The following is a 25,133-nucleotide window of genomic DNA, read 5'->3' as shown; positions in this document are numbered from 1 at the left end:
CACATTGTATATTTTGTTTGTACGTACTTATGATATGTCTCTACCTTATTCAATGTCTTGAATCGTTTTGAAGACTTAAATGGCCACTTCTTGTATTATGCTTTCTCTGATTATCATAGGCAAAAATGATCCCTTTTTTCTTCCTTTTTACTCTTAGAGCTCTTATTTTGTAGTAGTTGTTTCATTTATTCATTTTTTCAGTCAGTATTGATTGCATGCTTACTATGTGCTTGACACTGTTTTATTTTTTTATTTTTTTAAAACTTTTTATTTATTTATTCATGAGAGACAGAGAGAGAGAGAGAGAGGCAGAGGGAGAAGCAGTCTCCCAAGGAGCAGGGAGCCTGATGCGGGACTTGTTCCCAGGACCCTGGGATCATGACCTGAGCCGAAGGCAGACGCTTAACCATCTGAGCCACCCAGGCGCCCGACACTGTTTTAAATGTGAGGTAATCAGTGAATTGGGCAGACAAGGCACTTGCTCCCATAGAGCTAAGATTCTAGTTGGGAGAGATATACCATAAATAATAAAATTATTAGATAGAAATACTGTGCAGAAAGTTGAGTAGGGTTTGGGGGAAGAGAGTGTCTTGTTGGTTCTTTTACATTATTAGTCAGGGATGACCTCTATGAGGATGTGATTGAGGAATGACTAATCAGCGGGAAGAGTTAACACAAAGGAATTGAAGAAGGCCAGTGTAGTTGGAGTATAGTGGGTAATGGGGAAAGGGTACAAGATAAATTTAGAGAATAGATAGAGTCCAGAATCTTAGAAGTCTTTGGAAGCCAGGGTAAGTAATTTGGATTTCATTATCAATGTGATTAGCAGTTTTAAAGAGGATTGGGATATGATTTAATTTACCTTTCAAATCATCATTCTGGCCATGTGGAGAATGGACAATAGTGGACTAGTTAAGTAGAAGCAGATTAGAGGCCTTCACAATGTATAAGAATTTCTAAGATGGGAGTACTAAATGATGGAAGGACGGCAAGAGTAATCAGAGAGCCAGATGCTTAAAGTTGATGTAATTTTTGGTGATGAGAAAGTCAAGGTTATGACCAAGATGGCGTGGAAGTAGGTTGAGGTTGAGATCAAGGAATCGAGGGACTGTGGTCTTAAGTAGATGATGCATATAGATGGACATGGAAGTCATGCTGGGTAGGAAGACATTGAGGGAGGTGTTAAAATCATCAGTGAATGAAGAGGAGTCTTCTGGGGACCAAAGAGAGGATGCCGGCAGATGGTAAAGCCTGATTGCATGAACCTCAAAGGAGTTGGGATTTGGGGCAGGTAGAGGAGGGAGAAATGGTTTGGAGCAGTGGCAAATAGAACATATTTACATCCTCCAGGTCCTAAGTTAGGTGGGTGTGAAGGGAAAAATAGCCTTCACTGAGAGGACTAGAGAAGCATCAGCGAAGGGAAATAACCAGGTTTCAGTTATGACAAGAAACTGAGGAGACTGTGCAGGAAATTAAGGAGTGGAGGAAATAAACATATCCTTATGTAGTCTAGGAAATTAGGCTACAGAGACTCTGCTGTGATTTCTACGTGGCATGATTGATCCCGGGGGAAGTTTACTAAATTGGTTCAGATTAGTAGAATACATTGTAGAAATGGGATGAAGGTTCAGATGATGATGAATTACCTAGAGAGTGGTTATATGTGAGTAGTATGTGGTCCCTGGGCATTTTGTCTTTCATGTAGCTCTGTTTGGTATGGTAGCCATAGGCTGTGTGAAGAATGAATAAAGGCTTCGGGCGCCTGGGTGGCTCAGTCGTTAAGCGTCTGCCTTCGGCTCAGGTCATGATCCTGGGGTCCTGGGATCGAGTCCCACATCGGGCTCCCCGCTCCGCGGGAAGCCTGCTTCTCCCTCTCCCACTCCCCCTGCTTGTGTTCCCTCTCTCGCTATGTCTCTCTCTGTCAAATAAATAAATAAAATCTTTAAAAAAAAAAAAAGAATGAATAAAGGCTTCTTCAGAGGATTATTCTCTTATCTACTGCTTCAAGAAGAGCTGAAAAGTTTTTTTTCTCTCTGATGCCAGTAGCATGGTTGGAATTTTCCTGTGGGTCAACATCAAAAGTTTGTATCTGTAAAAGTTTATAACTGGGTTTTCAAGAAGGTTTAAGGTTCAGGATTAATTTAAGTTAAATTAATTAATTTTGAAGCATAATCAAATTGCAGGTTGGTTTTTAGAACTTCATTTATCTATCAATTTGGACTATTTTTTCTTGTCTTCTGGTCCCTTCTCTCATCTCCAACAGCTAATATATAAAAATCTAGCCACAAAATCTCCGGAATTAGCTGGAAATTTTCAGGGATGGGATTTAGACAAATCATTAAGTCCTGTGTTCTGGTCTTTTCTTTGTGGGTCTACAAGTGGTATTTTTTAAAGTAAACTTGAAACTGATCCATTTTAATCCTGGATAATGGATAGAAGCTTGGAGTGGGTGAAGAGTGAAGTTGCAAATCATCAGTTATACCGGAAAAGATTGCCAGTTAATTCATCTTGGTATAGAAGGGTCAAAATACACATGATATGTAGAAATAAATTGCTAATGTCTCTTAAGGGAGCTCAGGTTTGAAAGGGAGAAAGAAAGATAAGTCCTGCAAATACATTTCTTTTTTGTTATCCATAACTTTTCTTTCTGGTAACTGCCTCTTTCTTTCTTTTGTAGGCATTTTTATTTAAGAATGGAAGAGGATACAGATTTTAGAGTCAGGTTTAGTTCTTTGTGTTTCATTACTGATCATGTTGGATTTCATGGCACTATAAAAAGCTCACCAAGTGACTTTGTTGTTACAGAGATTGATGAACAGGGACAGTTAGTTAATAAAGCCACCAATGAATGGATCAGTAAAGTACTACCTGAGCCAAATAATTTTGCCAAAAAAACAAAACTTGATTTTCAAAATTTATCCTTTAAAGAGGGAAGCAACCAAGAAGTCAATATTGTCACTGGGTGCTCTTATGATGACCAAAATCTGACTGACATCAAGACTGATGAGTCTGCTTCAGAAAAAGAAGTGATGGAAAAAAATGATGGAACTTCCAAAGGCAAAGAAGAAAAAGTTGATGTTTTAGGCAACTTGTTAGATGAAAAAACTAACGAATTACTGAATCACTTTGCCTGTGATATAAAAGAGAAGTGGAATTCTAAAACTGAGCTAATTGGATCATCTCCTGAATTCTCATTAGGCAGAATCCTTGACAAAAACCAGAGGGCTATTTTGCATAGTGCTGTTAGGCAGAAATTCCCCTTTTTAATAACTGTTGGTAAAAACAGTGAGATTGTTGTAAAACCAAATCTTGAGTATAAGGAACTCTGTCACTTGGTATCTGAAGAAGAAGCATTTGACTTTTTTAAATATTTGGATGCAAAGAAAGAAAATTCCAAATTTACCTTTAAACCTGACACAAACAAAGACCACAGAAAAGCTGTCCACCATTTTGTCAACAAAAAGTTTGGAAACCTTGTGGAAACCAAATCTTTCCCTGAACTCAGTTACAATGCCGGTAATCCAAATGTAGCGATAACAGTAAGATTTCGGGAAAAAACACACAAGCCCAGGAAAAGGTCTCTTTTTGAATGCCGGGATCAAAAAGTTATATACACAGGTAATGTAATAAATCATTACCATTTTCGTTGATAAAGTTAGTTAAAATTGTGTGAAAGATGAATAATTTCAAATGAATTAAATAGACTTAACCAGAGGGATGTCGGAAAAAATATTTGGGTCTAGTTTTTAGTGGAAGCTAAGGCCTTTCGAATGACACTGATTTTACGAATTAACCTTATTAATCAAAAATATGGTTAACACAGTGCTTATAGTTAACATAGTCAAAAATGTATAAAGTTGAAGGAGTTACTTTGTGTTTAATAAGTTTTACTGGAGATAAATCTTGATTTCATATTTTTGAAGTTATTTTAATTAAAATTAAGCACTGAGACAAGTAGAATATGTCTGCTTTGCTTGAGAAAGTGAAGAGAACACCTTTTTTTCTAAACAATTGAACTTCAGTACCCAAGGTAAAGAGCCTCCTTACAAGGAGCTCCCTCTTTGTTCGGTTACTCTTTTAGAGAGGAGGTGCTCAAACTTTAACATGCATTAAAAATCACCAAAAGGGCTTGTTAAACAGATTTCTGAGCCCTATTCTCAGAGTTTCTGATTTAGAAGGTTTGGGCCAGGGCTTTCAGAAATTCCCAGGTGATGCTTTTTTTACTCGGTCTGGGGACCACATTTTGAAAATCACTGTTTTAGCAGATATATTCAATTCCTAGGCCTGGATGGAACTTATGAAATCTTGTTCTACAAGTTTGGCTGACCAGGTTTAATTGGCCTATATCCTACATGAAGGACGGGAAGTTTTTTGGATGGTCTTTTTTATAGATACAACAAAGCTTTTTTTTTTTTTTTTCTGGTTAAACACATTTTATTTATTTTTAAGTTTTTATTTTAATCACCCAGTGCTCATCATGACAAGTGCTCTCCTTAATTCCCATCATCTATTTCACCCATCCCCCACCAACCTCCCCTCTGGTAACCAGCAGTTTGTTCTCTATAGTTAAGAGTGTTTCTTCGTTTGTCTCTCTCTTTTCCCCCCCTTTGCTCATTTATTTCTTAAATTCCACATATGAGTGAAATCATATGGTATGTATCTTTCTCTGACTGGCTTATTTCACTTAGCATTACTCTAACACCATCCATGTCACTGCAAATGGCATGATTTCATTCTTTTTTATGGCTGGGTAATATTCCATTGCATGTATATGCAACCTCTTGATCCATTCATCAGTCCATCAGTGGACACTTGTGTTGCTTCCATATCTTGGCTATTGTAAATAATGCAGCTATAAATGTAGGGGTGCATGTATCCCTTTGAATTATTTTTCTTTTCTTTGGGTAAATACCCAGTAGTGAGATTGCTGGATCATAGGGTAGTTTTATTCTTAACTCTTTGAGGAAACTCCATACTGTTTTCCACGGTGGCTACTCCAACAGTGCAAGAGGGTTCCTTTTTCTCCACATCCTCGCCAACATCTGTTGTTTCTTGTGTTGTTGACTTTAGCTAATCTGACAGGTATGAGGTGATATCTCATTGTAGTTTTGATTGGCATTTCCCTGATGATAAGTGATGGTGAACATTTTTCATCTTTTCATGTGTCTGTTGGCCAGCTGGATATTGTCATCATCGTTGTCTTTCTTTTCCTTTTCTTTCCTTTTCTTTTCTTTTCTTTTCTTTTCTTTTCTTTTCTTTTCTTTTCTTTTCCTTTCCTTTCCTTTCCTTTCCTTTCCTTTCTTTTCTTTTTTCTTTTCTTTTGTTTTTGTTTGATACACTCCACAGAGCTTGAACTCATGACCCTGAGACCAAGACTGGGAGCTGAGATCAAGAGTTGGATGCTTAACTGACTGAGCAACCCAGGCACACATCTGTTTGTCTTCTTTGGAGAAATGTCTGTTTGTGTGTCTTCTTCACATTGTTAAATTGGATTATTTGTTTTCTGGGTGTTGAGTTGTATCAGTTCTTTATATATTTTGGTTCCTAGACCTTTATCAGATACGTCATTAGCAAATATCTTCTCCCATTCCATAGGTTGCCTTTTAGTTTTGTTGATTGTTTTCTTTGCTGTGCAGAAGCTTTTTATTCTAATGTAGTGCCAGTAGTTTATTTTTGCTTTTGTTTCCCTTACCTCAGGGGACCTATCTAGAAAAAAAGTTGTTACAATTGATGTCAGAGAAATTATCGCCTATGCTCTTTCCTAGGATTTTTATGGTTTCAGGTCTCAGATTTAGGTTTTTCATCCATTTTGAATTTATTTTTGTATATGGTGTAAGAAAGTGGTCCAGTTTCATTCTTTTGCATGTAGCTGTCCAGTTTTTCCAACACCACTTGTTGAAGAGACTGTCTTTTTCCCATTGGATAGTCTTTCCTGCTTTGTTGAAGATTAATTGACCATATAACTGTGGGTTCATTTCTGGGTTTTCTATTCCATTCCATTGACCTATGTTTCTATTTTTGTGTCAGTTCCATACTGTTTTGATTCCTACAGCTTTGTAATATAACTTGGAAGTCTGGAATTGTGTTGCCTCCAGTTTTTTTTTTTTTTTTTAAGATTGCTTTGGCTCTTCAGGGTCTTTGGTTCCATACAAATTTTAGGATTAGTTCTGTGAAAAATGCTGTTGATATTTTGATAGGGATTTCATTAAATGTGCAGATTGCTTTGGGTAGAATAGACATTTTAACAGTGTTTGTTCTTATAATCCATGAGCACAGATTGTCTTTCCATTTTGTGTCATCTTCAATTTCTTTCATCAGTGTTTTATAGTTTTCAGAATACAGGTCTTTCACCTCTTTGGTTAGGTTTATTCATAGGTATCTTATTATTTTTAGTGCAATTGTAAATGGGATTGTTTTCTTAATTTCTCTTTCTACTGCTTCATTATTGGTGCATAGGGATGCCACAGATTTCTGTGCATTGATTTTGTATCCTGTGACTTTAATGAATCTGTTTATGAGTTCTAGCAGGTTTTTGGTGGAGTCTTTCAGGTGTTCTATATATATTATCATGTCATCTGCAAAGAATGAAAGTTTTACTTCTTCTTTACCAGTTTGGATGCCTTTTATTTCTTTTTGTTATTTGATTGCTGTGGCTAGGACTTCCACTACTATGTTGAGAAAAAGTGGTGAGAGTGGACATCCTTGTCTCATTCCTGACCTTAGGGGAAAGGCTGTCAGTTCTTTCCCATTAAGAATGATGTTAGCGGGCGCCTGGGTGGCTCAGTTGGTTAAGCGACTGCCTTTGGCTCAGGTCATGATCCCGGAGTCCTGGGATCGAGTCCCACATCGGGCTCCCGGCTCAGCAGGGAGCCTGCTTCTCCTTCTGACCCTCTCCCCTCTCATGCTGTTTGTCTGTTTCTCTCTCAAATAAATAAATAAAAATCTTTAAAAAAAAAAAAGAATGATGTTAGCTGTGGGTTTTTCATATATGGCCTTTTTTATGTTGAAGTATGTTCCCTCTAAACCTACTTTGTTGAGGATTTTTATCATGAATGGATGTTGTACTTTGTCAAATGCTTTTTCTGTGTCTCTTGAAATGATTATATGGTTCTTATCCATTTTCTTATTGATGTGATGTATCACTTTGATTGGTTTGTGAATATTGAACTGTGCTTGCAACTCACGAATAAATCCCACTTGATTGTGGTGAATGATTTTTTTTTAATGAATGTTTTTGGATTTGGTTTTCTAGGATATTGATGAGGATTTTGGCATCTATGTTCATCAGAAATATTGGCCTTATATAGCAAAGCTTTTAGGATGAAAGCAGCATCCCAAATTTGCACAGATTGCATGTGGCACAGAAACAGGATTGTACTGTGTAGGGACTCTGTGGTATAAATGAAGAGATTAGACCTTGAATCTATGTGGGTTTCATTTTATATTATGACTTCAGTTCGTATAAAGATTTATGAACTTTTAAATCTCTTTAAGACTGGGCGCCTGGGTGGCTCAGTTGGTTAAGCGACTGCCTTTGGCTCAGGTCATGATCCTGGAGTCCCGGGATCAAGTCCCACATCGGGCTCCCTGCTAAGCCGGGGGTCTGCTTCTCCCTCTGACCCTCTTCCTTCTCATGCGTTCTGTCTCTCATTCTCTCTCTCTCAAATAAATAAATAAAATCTTTAAAAAAAATAAAAAAATAAATCTCTTTTTTAAGACTTAGTTTCTGGGGCGCCTTGGTGGCTCAGTCAGTTGGACAGCTGCCTTGGGCTCAGGTCGTGATCCTGGGATCCTGGGATCCCTGCTCAGCGGGGAGCCTGCTTCTCCCTCCCCCTCTGCCTGCTGCTCTGCCTACATGTGCCCTTTGTCTCTCCGTCAAATAAATAAATAAGATCTTTAAAAAAATAAAAAAAGACTTAGTTTCCACAAATGTAAAGCTGGAAAAAAATAATACCACGGGCAAATTACTTAACAATTTGTAACTTTTGGTTGTACTTTAAAAAATGGGGTAATAGTAAAGCCTAATTCACAATGATATTCTAATGATTAAATGAAATAATTAATGAAAATTTTAATATATAATAGTTATTCAAATGTTGGTGTCTTCTCTCCTGAAAATTTCTGTCTGGTATGTGACTTGCCTTATATGAGAGAGCTGCTAGTACAGCACTTGACACATGAGGCATGCAGTAAATGGTAACAGATAAATCTATTTTGAAGGAAAAACAAAAGTAGCTTTAAATGTGCAAGGGAGAATTGCTGATAAGTTATTTAAGCAGTTATAGGTTTTAAACTACTTGAAATTCTAACAGTATTAATTTGAATTAATGAGCTAAAAACTGGAAACTTTTTATGTATTAGTTTAAATTAGTTTTACAAAAACTATGAATAATTGGAGGGATTTATTAAGGGGAGGAACTGATGGTTCACCAGAGAATCGTATGGAGATATTGGGATATCTACAAGTCCAAGAACAAAGAAAAAGACCAAGGTAAAGTATCCCTAGCCCAGATTTTGCACAAGCCAACCTTTTATAAGAACAAAAATAACTCATATGAAAAAAAATTACTTTTTCCAAGTAATCAAGAAAATGTTATAATTCTTATAAATTAAAAGTATAAATTTGGTGGCCTTTAAGTTTTCCTGTGTGTTCGCATATTATTTACTAACAGTGAGATTTCAATGTAAAAAGACAAATTTAAATCAGTTAGACATTTATAATTAGAATTAGGTCTCATTCTTTTAAACATTCCAAGTATATAAGATACAGATTCATTAACACAAATACTGAAATCATGGATTTGATTCTCCTAAATACTCGAATTTTAAGTTCTAAATCATCGCAAATGAAAAAAATGCTTATGCACTAAGGCTAACCAGCAACAAATGATATAATTTCAGACAATTTGAAGGGTTCCTTCCTACATGCCTGAGCTTGCTTAACAACTAGTCAATAGCGGGGCGCCTAGGTGGTTCAGTCGTTAAGCGTTTGCCTTCAGCTCAGGTCGTGATCGTAGGGTCCTGGGATCGAGCCCCACGTCGGGCTCCCCACTCCGCGGGAAGCCTGCTTCTCCCTCTCCTGCTCCCCCTGCTTGTGTTCCCTCTCTCGCTGTGTCTCTCTCTCTGTCAAATAAATAAATAAAATCTTAAAAAAAAAACAAAACTAGTGAGTGACATGCCCAGATTGTCATGGGCAGATTTGACATATCAAACTCCACTTATCAAAAACATGAACTTTAAAACTTTTATGGATTGGTTTCTTGGCCTTCTTCTATGTAGAACCGTTTCCTGGTCTACTTTGAAAAGTTTGTAACACCTAGCCAGCCCACTGCAACAGCTGACCAAATTTTGCATTTCTTTTACTCTTAAGATACCTTAGTGACTTCTGTCTAGTTCCACAGATTTGGTATATCTGAGGGACTACCTATATTTTTTCACATTATTCTTAATGGACTCTCAAAAGTTTTGGTTCTAGGATACCTGAAGAGTATAGCTCTTATAAGTTATTGTAGACCCCAAACAACTTTTATTTGTGTGGTTATTACCTATTGATATCTAACCTATTAAAACAGAGAAATTGTTGAACCACCATGTTGTATATATGAAACTAAGGTAATATTGTGTGTCAGCCATACTTCAATTAAAAAAACCCCAGAAAATCTAAAAATATGAATTTGTTTAAAGTAACCTATTACTATTAACATGAAAACAATTTCTAATGAAAAATAACGATATTTTTCAACTAAAAATTAGTAACAGGCATTGTTTTATAGTTCTGCAGATCTTTCTAATATCTGACTTAATAAAAGTCAGCTTGATTCTCATATCTGTTCTTGCATTCAGTCTTTTGGAATTTCTCATTTTGATTGAATCAAAAGAACAAAACAGCTTCACACAGGTATATAGTTGGAAAAGGGAGAACATTATAGGCCCCATAAAATAATAGAGTCCCACAAATCCTACAAATATTGAAATATTTGATATTTTGATCTTATTGCTTTGGCTGTTTGCCATACTTCTTTTCATTCTTTAAACTCCCAGAGCAGCAACACTTCCTCAAATTCTTTTCAGCCTCCTAAGATTAAATGCTTCCAAGGCAGGGATCATTTTTGTTTTATTGACCATTATATCCTTAGCCTAGCACATCTTCTGAAATCATTTTATTTAAACTTTGTAATTAAATCCTATCATGACAAAAGCTGATATTCTGAAGTTATTATTTCTCTATATTTTAAATATGGGCTTTTAATTTCATTTTATTTGAAACAAGTGATATAAATAGCTGTCCTGGAATCAGAGTTTTATATTTGAATCTATTTGGTTAAGATATCCTGAAAGTGTAAAGAACAAATTGAGATTTCGCACATAGATTTAGCTTGTATGATTCTCTCCTTTCTTGTACCTCTTTTTATCAGTTCTTTAACAATAACAGAGGTCATGGTACATTTAACTTATCACTGCTATAATAGAAAATTTGGGGAAATCTGGGGAGCTGTATGATAGTACAAAAAATAATGGCCTTAGTGGTAAAAATAAATCTAGAAAGTAATGGATAGTGCTTGAATATTCTTCAGAAATTATAGCTGTTTGTTTATACTTTAACAATTCTTAAACATAGCAAGTAAAAAATATTTTTCTTGTAAAAATTCAAACATTGAAAATATACAACATTGCATTAGAGATTTTAACACTTTTCACATAAATTATATGCACTGTGTATATTTTTGAAACCTGCTGTTTTCATGTTTCTAGAGGTTATTCATATGAAGATATAAATATATAGATCTTCCCCATTCTTTTAAACAACTTTTGATATTCTAAAATGTGGTTATTATAAGCACTTGTTTAGCTATTTTATATATTCATAGATGGATAGATAGATACATATATACATTTCACATCCTTCTACTTCCTGAATCAACGTTTATGTTTAATGTTCATTTTTCGTAGAGGATTCACTATTTGGGGACACCCTTGTAGCTGCGGATGACAATTACAGCAGTTGAACAAAATATAAATTATTCTACAAAAAACCCTGAATTTCCTTTTCATGAGTAGAGGGAAAAGGGCAGTAGTTTGATGTATCTTATATGTAAACATTGTGAACTGTGGGTTGTGGTATTTTGTTATTATCAGTGCTGGCTGGTTTATAGGCCAGCATATTGGGAACTTCTTTGGTGGTAGTTGGTACTGGGCTTGTTCCTTCTCCCTACCTTTCCAATCTCACTCCCACCCTGTCATCTAGTAGACATTTTAAGCACCTACCACAAAGCAAGTGCCGTTTTATCTATTGGTTCACTCGCCTGGAACTCCCAGTTTATGGGGTGGGCAAATGTAAAGAGAGAAATTATAATGCATAGTGGCAAGTGTCATGATATTGATAATGACAACTTGTGGAGACATGCAATTTTGTGTAATCACCTTGTGGAGTTTATTTATTCATTCAGCAATTATTTGAATAGTTAGTGTGTGTTAGGCTGTGGGTATAACAGTTGAGAAAACAAACATGATCCCTGCTTTAGGAGCATTCAGTCTTGGGAACCTGGGAAGAGCTTAAGGGAGAACTGCTGCTGCTGTTGGATCATGAAGAATAAATACAAGTATGGCAAGTAAAATGGAAGAACACATTTTAAACAGAGGGATTCAAATGTGAGAAACTACAAAGCTGTGGAAGGCTCTAGTCCATCCATGGATCCTGAGCCATTCTCTGTGTCATACAGGATATACGTGCGGAGACTGAAAAGAGAGACCGGGGTCAGATATAAATGCCAAAGTAAGGGATTTAGATGTTTTTTGTATAAGCCTTTCCTGAGCCAATTAGCATTTTTCAAATGACTGCTGAAATCTAAGACACTGATTTTATATCTTGTTAAAAAATACTTACATTAAAAATTTGATTCATTATATTAATCTGTTAGTCTACTAAGAATGTAGTTGATGTATCATAGCTGTGTGTGTGTGTGTGTGTGTGTGTGTGTGTAATCTGGGATTTTTGTTTGTTTGTTTCAGCCTTTACCCTACGAAAAGAAAATCTGGAAATGTTTGAAGCACTTGGTTTTTTAGCTATCAAACTTGGTGTGATTCCTTCAGATTTTAGTTATGCAGGCCTAAAAGACAAGAAAGCCATCACCTATCAAGCAATGGTTGTTAGAAAAGTGACTCCAGAGAGGTAATATGACATTACTTTATAAGATAGAACTTTACTTTCTTATTGCATTAAATAAATAAATGGGAGATTAAAAACTCAGAACACTAGGAGCATGTTAACCTCCCTATCAATAGTAATTAATTGATTAAAGGCTTATTGAGCAGCACATCCTGCCTTAATAATATGATTATCTTCTAAATAGTGTTATGTCTTAAATTTACACTGAAAATGTAGGTAGTTTTAAGACAAACTTTGAGAGGTGGCAGATTTTAAATGATTGAATTATTTCAGGTCATAAAATAACTCTGTTAATATAATCCTATAGTAATGGGTTTTTTAGTGCACATTTGTTGAAATAGCATTGCCTTTTGAATTCCAAAAAAATTTTTAGTGTTCTGATATAAGTGGTTGTCTAGCAACTATCATTTAAACCTTATATTAATTTTTAAATGTAAGATTTAATGAGTCTATATGATTTATCATTTATAGGTTGAAAAATATTGAAAAAGAAATCGAAAAGAAAAGAATGAATGTGTTTAATATTCGATCTGTAGATGATTCCCTTAGACTCGGTCAGCTCAAGGGAAATCACTTTGATATTACCATCAGAAATTTAAGAAACCAAATAAATGATTCTTCAAACCTGAGAGAGAGAATTTTGGAGGCAATAGAAAATGTTAAGGTAAGAAAATTTTCTTTTCTTTTATTTTATTTTAAGATTTTATTTACTTGAGAGAGAGAGAGAGCACATGAGAGGGGGGAGGGTCAGGGGGAGAAACAGACTCCCCGCTGAGTGGAGAGCCCGATGCGGGACTCGATCCTGGGACTCCAGGACCATGACCTGAGCTGAAGGCAGTCACTTAACCAACTGAGCCACCCAGGCGCCCAAGGTAAGAAAATTTTAAAATAGTGTTACAGGAAAATCTTTATAGGCCTCTTTACGCTGAGGCAAGAAGGGAAACTTCTTTTTCTTTTGTACCTTTTCTTTTTATGTGCATATGTCATTATTTTAAAAAATGATAATTAGGACAATTTGGCTTATTTTTAATTTTCTTAGTACATTTTTTTGTATTAAAAAAACAAAACTTTAATGTAATTTAAAAAATATATAGAGTTACCTGGAGTGGGGGGGGCAGCTATCTGCATACGAAGAGAGGTGTTTTTTGTTGTTGTTTGTATGTTTGTTTTTTTAGCACATGCCAAATAGAATAGTATTTTAGGCAAAAGGATTAATTTTGGAAATTTTGTTCAGTAATTTTTTCCAGAAATCTTTGGTAAATAGTTACATTACTTATCAGAATTATGCACAATCTTTTTTTCTTTTCAATCTAATTGTGAATTTTTTTCAACATATACAAATGGTAAATCATACACATTTTATTCTGTCTTACAATAAATACTATTTAACATAAATATATGAGACATTTTCCAGGGATCTAAATATGCCATAGCTTTCAGTCTGATCATCTAGACTGTGGGTTAGCAAGCTTTTTCTGTAAAGAGCCAGATAGTAATATTTTTGGCTTTTTAGGCATATGGTTTCTGTTGCAGCCACTCTACTGCCCTTGTGTGGAAGCAGCGATAGACCATACATAAATGAATGAGCATGGTTGTGTTCCAGTAAAACTTTATTTACAAAAATAAGTGTTGACCACATTTGACTTGTGGGCCATTAGTAGTTTGACAACCCCTGATCTAGACCAGTAATCCTCAACCTGGGATGCTTCTAGGCAATCTCAGTAGTCAATCCCTACCCCTGAACCAATTAAATAAGAACATTTGGGAATGCAGCTTTGGTTATTAGTATTTTTTTAAAAACTCCCTAAGTGATTTTACTCTACAGCTAACACTGAGAAACAGTGATCTAAGATTCTGACCACAAAGACCTTTTTACACAATTTTATTCCTCTCCAAAGGAAAATAAACAAGCAAAACTGGTTTTTAATCACTCTTATGCCTTATAGTCAGGAAAATGACTTCCAACTAAAGATTTTCTAAGTTCACATTTGTCTGTATATAGACACTCTTTGATTGTATATTCTTTTTTTTTTAATATTTTATTTATTTATTTGACAGAGACATAGCAAGAGAGGGAACACAAGCAGGGGGAATGAGAGAGGGTGAAGCAGGCCCCCCGCTGAGGAGGGAGCCCAATGTGGGGCTTGATCCCAGGACCCCAGGATCATGACCTGAGCCAAAGGCAGACGCTTAACTGACTGAGCCACCCAGGTGCCTCACAATATACTTCTAATTAATTGATTTTCTTGTATTCATAGAATAAAGGGTTTGTAAATTACTACGGACCGCAGAGATTTGGGATGGGAAGGAAAGTTCACACCGACCAGATTGGATTGGCTTTGCTGAAGAGTGAAATGGTATGGATTTAAAAAAACTATGATCTGATTTGTTTTGTTAGTTGTACTTACTACATAAGCTAGCCCTTTGCTTTCTTAACCCAGCATATAAATGCATATATATATACACACACATACATATACCATATACTACATTATTGAACACTTATTGAGCAGCTACTATATTTTTAGTATCATATTATAGTAAAGCAAACTGTATGTGATGTCCCTGTGTTTAATACTTGTTTGAGACCTAACAGAGAATTGGCCAGCACTCACCAAATTCTTAATGAACCGAATAGAGGATTTAGAGGAAACTTAACACACTATAATTCCAGAAACATGACATCAAATTATATAAAATTCCTGTTTCTCCTAACATTTAAACAAAAGCTCTCCCCTCTTTTAAACTTCATATTCCATGCTTCTCATTTTTTTTAAAAGTTTGCTAGAGCATTAATTATCAATTGTTGCTGTGTAACAGACTACTCCAAAACTGAGTGGCCTAGAACAACAAGCATTTCTTGTCTTACTGCTCCCGAGGGTCAGGCATCTGGGAACAGCCTTGGTGGGTGTTGGTGCATCAGGGTCTCACATGGTGTGCAGTCACACTATCAGCCAGGACTGCAGTCTTTGGAGACCTGAATGGGCCCAGAGGACCTGCTTGCAAGCACACTCCATGGTTGTTGGCAGGAAGCTTTAGTTTCTCACCATAGGACTACTCATGGTGTGACTTCCCCAAGAGAGAAGAGTCCAAAAGCACAGAAGAGTGAGAGAGAGACTGTAACATAAATCTCAGTGTCTTTTATAATGTAATCTGGGAAGTGACATCTTTACTTCTGCTCTGTTCTACTTACTGGGCGCACAGACCCACCCTGATAAGTGTCAGGGAGGACTGCAGTAGGTGTACCAGCCAGTGGAGATCACTGGGGGCCAACTTAGAGGCTGGCCCCACAGCTAGAAAGCCATATTTTCTTTCCTTTGAAGCATCCCTTCCCCAACTTTTATATTCTCTACATTTCAATTTAAATTCTCATCCCACTCCCAAGAAAAATTGAATTCTTCTTATCTTGTTACCTCAAAGCCTCTTGGACTTCCCATCTTGGGTTTTGTTATATTTTATTGTTATTCTTTATTTGATCTTTACCAGTAAACAAACATCATGTCTCTCTTGCTCAACACTCTATCCCTAGTACTGTGCACAGTGCCTAGCACATAGCAGATACTTAGTAATATTTATTTGAATGAATTAGCTTCTGAACATATATTTGTTTGAATGAATGAATGAATACTATAAAAATAAGATTGAGTGTGATTTTAGGTTGAATGATCTATCTTAAGATCGTTTCCTACTCTAAAACATATACTTAGAAATCACAGTGCTGGAGACAATATAATAATAATAATAAAATAATAATAAAAATACAGGACCTCATAGATACCATTAAAAAAAGGAATATCTTTTAATCTATTTAGTTTTTAAAAGAAAATATTAAAGTTGGCAACTTTTTTTTTATTTGAGAGAGAGAGAGAGCATGAGCAGGGCAGAGGGGCAGAGGGAGAGAGAGAAGCAGACTCCCTGCTGAGCAGAGAGCCTGATGTGGGGCTTGATCCCAGGACCCCAAGATTTTTTTTTAAATTTTTTATTGTTATGTTAATCACCATACATTACATCATTAGTTTTTGATGTAGTGTTCCATGATTCATTGTTTGTGCATAACACCCAGTGCTCCATGCAGAACGTGCCCTCTTTAATACCCATCACCAGGCTAACCCATCCCTCCACCCCCCTCCCCTCTAGAACCCTCAGTTTGTTTTTCAGAGTCCATCGTCTCTCATGGTTCGTCACCCCCTCCGATTTCCCCCTTCATTCTTCCCCTCCTGCTATCTTCTTCTTTTTTTTTTCTTAACATATATTGCATTATTTGTTTCAGAGGTACAGATCTGTGATACAACAGTCTTGCACAATTCACAGCGCTCACCATAGCACATACCCTCCCCAATGTCTATCACCCAGCCACCCCATCCCTCCCAACCCCCCCCACTCCAGCAACCCCCAGTTTGTTTCCTGAGATTAAGAATTCCTCATATCAGTGAGGTCATATGATACATGTCTTTCTCTGATTGACTTATTTCGCTCAGCATAATACCTTCCAGTTTTATCCACATCGTTGCAAATGGCAAGATTTCATTCCTTTTGATGGCTGCATAATATTCCATTACATATAAAAAAGTAAGTAATTTGTCATTTTCATTTAACATATGTTTGCTTGCTTGATTTTTAAAGGTGGAGGCTATAAAATTATTTCTTACACCAGAAGATTTGGATGATCCTGTAAATAGAGCAAAGAAATATTTTCTTCAAACTGGTATTTAAAAATTTCTTTATCCTATACATAGTCATGCAAATACATAATACAGATGTTATGTCAGCAGGAGGGCATTTATTGCTACATAAATGTGATAAGAAATAGCTTGTAATATATTATACATTTAATAATTTTATTACATGTCTAAGACACTCAGTTTTGGCCAGATATCCAGGACTTTTGTCTGTTTTAACTCTTCTTGGCGGTAGGAGTGAGGGGAGAAATAGCTTCTTAATTTTTCTTGGTCTAAATTCTCAGAGTAGATAAGAATTTCAAATTCTACACTGGTAGCAATGGAAGTATAACACTACAACTAGGGGAGACTTAAAAACAAATTATATAAAAGTTTATTTGCTATATCCAATACTTTGTGCGTTATTTTTGGTTTAGTTGCCCATTCAGGCCAGTCAGTTTTGACACTTTAGTCAATATCATGGTTTATATGCAGAATGCTTCCTGGGAAGCACCAAAGAAAAGTGGTTATGAGTGTGGGTTCTAGAGTCAATCCACATGGGTTTGACTCTCAAAATGACTTATGTGTTTGTATCTAGAGTTCCAAGAATATAATTTCCTTGTGGCAATGATTCCTAAACTTGAGTGTGCATAAGAAACACCTGGTACATTTATTAAAATGAGGATTCCTACCTGAATAAGCATCTTTGCAGTAGAGTTCGTTCATTTAATTTTAAAAAAGCATCCCATTAGCAAGGCCTATTAGTGCTTGATGGATCCAACCCTTTCTTACTCAAAAGATTCTGTGTAAATGTTTGTAATAGCTCTTTAAAAATATGTAGGCTCAGAGGTTTATTTAATGGTTTTTTTTTAAGAAATCCTCTGAATAATTGCAAATTAGTTTATCTCCATTCTGAAGTAGGTATTACTAATGTGCTTTTTGCTATTTTTTTTTTTTAAGCAGGGAAAGTGAGGGGCACCTGGGTGGCTCAGCTGGTTAAGCGGCTACCTTTGGCTCAGGTCATGATCCCAGGGTACTGGGATCAAATCCTGCATCGGGCTCCTTGCTCAGCGGGGAGCCTGCTTCTCCCTCTCCTTCTACTGCTCCCCCTGGTTGTGCTCTCTTTCTCTGTCAAATAAGTAAACAAAATCTTAAAAAAAAAAATAAAAATAAATAAAACAGGGAAAGTGAATGGAGAATGGACCATATGATTAATGATCTTTACTAAACAAACAAACTCTTCAGGTGTAGCTAAGTTTATAGTTGGTGCTAAGTGTCATCTTCATATTCAAGTTTATAAGAGCACAGTTCATTGCCTCTCATTTAGAAGGCATAATAAAGGTCTTTATAACTGGCCTGTAAATGAAAGTGGTTGACTCACTGATTTTCTCTTTATTTCAGAGGATGCTAAAGGCACACTTTCATTGATGCCTGAATTCAAAGTTCGCGAGAGAGCACTGTTGGAGTCATTGCACCGCTTTGGCATGACGGAGGAGGGATGTATCCAGGCATGGTTTTCTTTTCCCCATTCAATGCGCATATTCTACGTTCATGCATATAGCAGCAAAATTTGGAATGAGGCAGTATCTTACAGATTTGCAACCTATGGATCAAGAGTAGTAGAGGGTGATCTGGTCTCTTTGGATGAAGATGTTGATGATGAACATTTCACAAATAGTAAAGTAAGTATCATCAGAGTTGTCAAGAGTAGTAACCACACTGGGAACATTAATTTTCAGAAGCCTTTATTTGAGAAACAATTTAGAACTAAACATACGTTTTATTTTTTTATTTGTATTTGCTTATCTTCTGCTTCTGTGCTGCTAGCTAAGGCTTAACACATGTCTATAAATGGTAAAATAAAAATAGTGGCATTAAGTGAAAGGTACAAAGATAGTAAACTTTCCTTTAAAGACTATGTTTTAAAGAATTACGGAAATAATGCACAAAATAGTATCATTAGAAGTGAAAAATCAAAAGTTTACATATGAAGCTGTCATCTTGTCACCACTCTTATTGTCTTTCCCTCCCCTGTGTCCAGGAAATCAACCTCTGCTTTTTGGCCTGTATCCTTCTAGACCTTTTCTGTGCTTTCACAAAAATATCCATAGGAGAGTGTATTTTTATTCTGTTAGCGAACACTGAGAAAAGAAAAGGAAGGGCTTAGAGGCTCAGAACTTAAAATACGAAAAAGAATACAATTTTTATAGTAATTGTATATGAGGTGTGTAATATTGTGTGTATTTCTTTTATATAAATGTGATTTTATGATTGCAATTTCACAGCTTGCTTTTTTCCTCTTAACAATTTATATTATAAAAGTTGATTCTTCCATTTCCTCTCTATCCAACTAGTATTTTTATCTTTGTGGGTTTCAACAGTTTAAACAATGAAACTGAATACCATAAGTCAAGTAAAGAAATTTATTTGTAATATAATGCAAAAAGAACAAATTATAATGCAAAAACAAATTATAACATAATGCAAAAAGAACATTATCTCAAGTTAGTCTTACAAAGATGTTATAAAAGTGGAGGGATTTGAGTAGTGCTTTCATATATAATATCATAACATCATTGAACTTTAGATGAGAAAAGGATTTTAGAGACCTTCTTTTTAACTTCCATTTTATAGAAATGAAAATCAAGACCCCGATTAAGTGACACAGGTAGCAGAATTAAAAGACCCTAGCCCAAACTGATCTCTACCAGAGAAATCATGGAGTACAGAAAAGGTGTCAGCATCTAGAGAGAGAACATGGCCCAGTTTTTCAAAAAAATGAAGAAACATAGACTCTGAACTCTACGTAAAGGGAGCTTTATCTAAATTAATAGTAGAAGTCTGGATGTATAAATTAAGGTTTTTGTTTGGTTGGTTGGTTGGTTTTGGTTTTAAGTAATGGAGATCTACCTCAAAACAACTTAAGGAAAAGTGGACAGGAATTCATTGGCTCTCATAACAGACTCTGACTGATTTGGGCACAGCTATATCCAGTCTCCTAATTAGTCTATCTCTTATTTTCTTCATCTTTCAACTATGTTTTCCTCTGTTAGAGCCATTCTCAGTCTGGCTTGTTCTTTCGGTGGCAAGATGGTTATGAGCATCTCTAAGCTTATTTCTTACAGCTTGTAGAGAAGAGAACTTTTCTTCCCAATGGAATAAAGGCCATGGAATTAAGTCTCTCTGGCTAGGAGTGGCCTGGCTTTTGGGCCTATGTCCAGGCCCAAAGCAATTATTTTGGACTGGAGTATGTGACTGGCTAAGCCTATGTTCCAAAGGATCCTTCCTGGAACCATCTCACCCAAATTATGTTTGAGAACCGGGAGGGGAGCTCCCTGAAAATGAGGGTGAGCCTATCAGAAAAGAGAGTAAAGACCGAGCAAGTCAGAGCAACGGGTTTCTGCTTTGCTGTTTCATTGAATGGGTGCCTTATGAATATTTAGATAAGAAAGTGATCACGAGGAGCATAAATCACTAAGAATGGTCATTTAACTGAGACAAAATCTGAAACTGTAAAAAGAAATCTGGCAGCATTATAGGTTTTTTTTTTTTTTTTAGCATTATAGGTCTTATTTTACTTCATGAATGGAAGAGATGTTGGTGATTCCCTTTTGATAAATAGTGAAAAATCATGTTTTTTTCACACATTCCAGAAAATATGTTCATTAAAATATTATCTGGGCTGTACATTATTTAGTAAGTTAGCCATTCCTAATTCAGATTTTCAGAAGTTAAAGGTTACTTTGACAAGACATGGTAATAATCTCTGAAATACATGTCTTATAAGACTTCTTTGTTCAAAGTAACATTTGCAAGGACAATTTTGTGTCAGAACTGTATCTGTTTTTCTTTTGGAGCTGTAAGAGAAAGGAGAACATTTTCTCCTTCATATCCTGCTAAGTTTTCTTCTATTAGGAAAAAAAAGTCTTTATATATTTTAGGACCAATCATTTATACTTTACTAGTAAGCACTAAGAGTAGAAAAGGCAGGACTTACAGGCCCAAGATGTTAAGATATGAAAATGAAAAGGACAGTAAAGTTTCTAATAAATGGTATATGGGGCATATAATGTTGTGCATCTACAGTTAAAAATTGTAGGAAACTAATCTGATTCTTGATAGGATTACTAGACTAATAGATATACCTTTATTTCAAGTCACTTGGGGTAGATTTTCTTATAATTTCTTTGTGAACAAGATAGAGAAATGTGGCAGACAATTAAAAGGTTAGGTGAATTCATAGTTGAGGAATAGCCATATGCCAAAAGCATGTTTGTTAATTAAAAAAATCATTTGTTATCAACCTGGAGGGAGCTCTCTAACCACAAAACATGGTCTAATGTACTTGACCATGTTTTTCAGTATTTTCATAAATTATTTAAATTGCATCATTGTAAGTAGGCTTAAGAGTTTGTGAAAGAAAGCTAGAAATGCTAGATGCAGGAGAGATCCTCATCCCATGGCTTTTGGTCAGATCACATCTAGAGTTTTATATCCATTTCTGAGTCCAGCAACTAAAAGGCGTACTTACCTATAAACAAACATACAAACCCAAAATGAAAAACAAAAAAAGAGGGGCAATAATTATTGATTAGACTGTGCAGCCTTTAGGGCAAAGCCAGCAGAGTTAGAGGGGATCTGGACACTACATTATATGGTGAAAGCCTTAGGAAGGTGGGGATGCTGTTCATCTTTGTTTAATGATAACAACTGCCTTTATACCTGAACTTTCATGTGCTGGAGAAATTAGACTTTTTTATTCTCTAGTGTCCTGTAGCAACATTTCTCACACTTAACATACACCTCTTTTTCCCCCTGTCTCCTGTTACTGTTCTATGAAACACGTTTTGAGAAACACCACTTCTCAGAGAGTATTATGATACTTGTTGGTGACGGGGAGGGGGGGGGCGGTTTCCCAGAGGCAGATTTTTGATTCAGCATAACAATTTTGTAAGTTAGGAAAAGCTGCTGGTGATGAGGTGAAAGTATTGCCTTGGTGTATTAAGCTACCACCATTCTCTTTGTGTTTCAATTTCAGTTATTAGTGGTTAAAGCAGGAAGTATCGTTTAAATTTTTATGTAGTCTAGAAGCAAATTGTGAAAATAATCTTTTTTGGGTATATGTCTATTCAGCACAGGAGTCAAATTATACATAACAGGGAAAATTGAGGAAATGAATCATGCATATTTTTGTCATGTTTTAAAATGTAGGTTCATCTAGTGACTGAAGAAGAGGAATCAGCTAACACATATGCAATACATCAGGTAAATTTGTTTAAAAATTGGTATCACTTAGATCTAAATGTAGATATTGTGTCCTAAAGACAAAATGTTGATCATTCTCTTCTCCACCTTCTTCTCTTAACCACTTTTTAATTCAGGTATAATTTATATGCAATAAATATCTCTCTTCTTAGTTTACAGTTCTAAGAGTTTTGATAAACATAGTCTTGTGACTACCACAAAAATCAAGATAAAGAACATTTTCATCTCTCTCTAAAATTTCCCAGTGCCACTTTTTATTCAACCCCCACCCCTAGCCCCAGCTCCTGAGGGGCTCATCCATTTTCTGCCCCGTTTGCCTTTGAAAGAATGTCAAATAAATGGAATCATATAGTTTGTGGTCTTTTATGTCTGGCTTCTTTCAGTTAGCATAATGAATTTGAAATCCATTCATGTTGTATGTATTTGAATTTTTTACTTTGTTCCTTTTTCTGACTACCTTTTGGTAGTGTTTAAGAAAAATGACTAGAAATCATTAGAAAAGAAGGAAAGCCCTACAAACTAGTGTCTTCTTATAAGCAGCTGAGCAAAACACTGTATTTGCTGCTACTGGTTTGCACTCATGTTTTTAAATAAGAAGAATGTAAAGTTATCAACCAAAATACCAGTTATATCATTGAGCAGTAGGTGTTATTCTTTCTGTTATAGAAACAATATGCTTTTAAGATTGTATGACTACATTGAGATTAAATCTTTGTTGTCTAATTAAATGTCCCAAACCTGTTGTTTCCTCTCCTCTACATTAATAATAGTTTGTCTAATAATATCTGACTTGAGTTTGTTACCTTGGTTATTGCGAGTCCTTCTTGATTTTAGTTAGTTCTTTTCTTTGCCTGGCAGCATTTAAAATAAAGTAGTGTAGTGTTCAATAGCATGTTTTAGGCTGATTGTAATGTTTATATCCTGAGACATAAGGATCATATCTCAGTGATTTTCTTATATACCAAATCTTAATGATATAATGATCATATATTTTTCTGAAGGCTGTTTCATGTAATTTTATCCCCCTTCTTCTGCACAGGTGGTTCTTCCAGTGCTTGGATACAATATTCAGTACCCAAAGAACAAAATTGGGCAGTGGTACCAGGAAATACTTAGCAGAGATGGACTACAGACATGCAGGTTTAAAGTACCAACTCTGAAACTCAATGTTCCAGGATGCTATAGACAGATATTGAAACATCCCCGTAATGTCTCATACCAACTAATGGAAGAACATGAAACTGATGTCAAAACTGAAGGTTCCCACGTTGATGAAGCAACTTTATCTCTTTTGATCTCTTTCGATCTTGATGCTTCGTGTTATGCGACAGTCTGTCTGAGGGAGATAATGAAGCATGACTTTTAGAACCACTACCCTTGATATAATCATATATATGTCACTCTTTAAAAGGAAGGGAGCTAAAATTTCTTGAGCACCTGCCATGTGCTAGGAGCCTTATAATTGCTATCTCCTGTAATTACTAAACATCCTGGTGAAGTAGGAGTTTGATGCTGATGTTCTGGAGGACATATAGCTAGTAAGCGCAGCATCTGAATTCAAGACCCCAAAGCCTATGTTCTTTCTGTTATCTAATGTTTCAGTGATCTTTATTCTGTGTTATAAAATTTATAATCTTTCTTGACTATTCAAAACAAATAATACTGCAAGATAACATGTTTGGAGTAATGTTTATATCCTCTAGTTCCTTGCTTAAAATGTAGATGAAACTAGATTGTAAGATGGTTGGAGAGAAACAGAAATGAAGCATTTTGTTAATTATTGTCATTCTTTTCTGTTTTTGAAATTACTGATCAGAATAATACATTAGGGAAATACAATCCCTATATTTATGATAGCTACCCCAGGGTAGCTTACCCCTTAATGAGATAAATTATCTTCAGTGAAGATTGAAAGAAAATTTTTCATACACTTTCTTTATCTCAACATACATTGACTCTCTTGACTTTTTGCGATATTTTTTCCTATTATCTAAAACTTAAATTTTAGAGTCAGACAGACCCGGGCTCAGACTCCAGCTCTGACACTTACTAGTGACTTTGGGCATGTTATTGATTCTTTTTGAGGCTTACTTAAAGAATTAAGACAGCACCAACCTCATAAGCAACAAGTAATAGGATTGTCTCCACCTTTTATGTTGCTAGAGGAAGAAAACATTTTGCCCATTTGAAAATTGAAATATTTATTTAAGTGTCCCACATCATAAATCATCCTTAACCACTTTAAATCAGTTAAATTTGGGAGGGATGGTATATATTGATCAGGAAGATCTAACATTCTTTCATTTTTGGTAGTATAACATGATGATGAAATTTAAAAAGTGGTATGGAGAATTACATGTCAGTAATGTGGCATTTTTATATACTCAAGTCAGTGAAACTATTTTGGGTATAGTAGCATAAGGAAATAAAATTCAAAAGAAGGAAAAGAGCTATATGCAATGCAAAATTTGCTCATTGTAACATTTTTATATAAAATGAAAGAAATTATAATTGTCTGAAAGTCCAGCATTAGACAACTAAAGTAAGTAAAATGAGATATATCAACTTGATGGCAAAATATGTAGTTATTAAAAATGATGATAAAAGTTTAGGTATGTGAGAAAATGTTGCCCTTCAAACCTAGAGCAAAGATATTACAAATGAAGTATACACACTGAATGCAGCTTTTACAGAGAGGCACTTTAGCATAGTAATTAAAAGCATAGTTACTGTGGAAAAACTCCCCAAGTTTGAACCTTGGCTGTGCCACATAGCATGTGGCCTTAGACAAGTTATTTAAGCTTTGTATGCTTTGGTTTCAACATCTATGAAATAAGAATGGTAATGTACCTACCTCATAGGATTATTGTGAGGATTTACCAAGTTCACAGATGTACAGCAGCTTAGAAAAGTACGTGCTACTTAGTTATTGTTAAATAAGTATCTGCAGATGCAAGTTTGGAAGGAGGAGAAAAAACATGAAAATAAGTTTCTTTTTTGTCATTATATATTTTAATAATAAATCTCAGAACACAAAAATTGGA

General features: G+C 35.5%; 1 protein-coding gene across 2 annotated transcripts in view; it reads left to right on the top strand.

The window, feature by feature from the left end:
- The window catches only part of PUS7L (pseudouridine synthase 7 like), a 26,620-nt gene extending 1,487 nt beyond the window's left edge, over window positions 1-25,133 (top strand). For both annotated transcript variants that reach the window (XM_028123115.2, XM_028123116.1), the window contains exons 2-9: window positions 2,678-3,618; window positions 12,010-12,169; window positions 12,638-12,830; window positions 14,425-14,523; window positions 16,790-16,871; window positions 18,226-18,506; window positions 22,036-22,089; window positions 23,129-25,133. In XM_028123115.2, the coding sequence (XP_027978916.1) occupies window positions 2,694-3,618; window positions 12,010-12,169; window positions 12,638-12,830; window positions 14,425-14,523; window positions 16,790-16,871; window positions 18,226-18,506; window positions 22,036-22,089; window positions 23,129-23,455 (2,121 nt within the window). In that variant the 5' untranslated portion in view covers window positions 2,678-2,693 and the 3' untranslated portion in view covers window positions 23,456-25,133. The remainder of the gene's footprint in view (window positions 1-2,677; window positions 3,619-12,009; window positions 12,170-12,637; window positions 12,831-14,424; window positions 14,524-16,789; window positions 16,872-18,225; window positions 18,507-22,035; window positions 22,090-23,128) is intronic.

This window comes from Eumetopias jubatus, unplaced genomic scaffold, assembly GCF_037043125.1.
Source record: "Eumetopias jubatus isolate StellerSeaLion01/CBP00866 unplaced genomic scaffold, mEumJub1_p1.0 scaffold_8, whole genome shotgun sequence".
NCBI lineage: Eukaryota > Metazoa > Chordata > Mammalia > Carnivora > Otariidae > Eumetopias > Eumetopias jubatus.
Note: the sequence above shows the minus strand (reverse complement) of the source record. Positions and strands in the feature narration are given on the sequence as shown.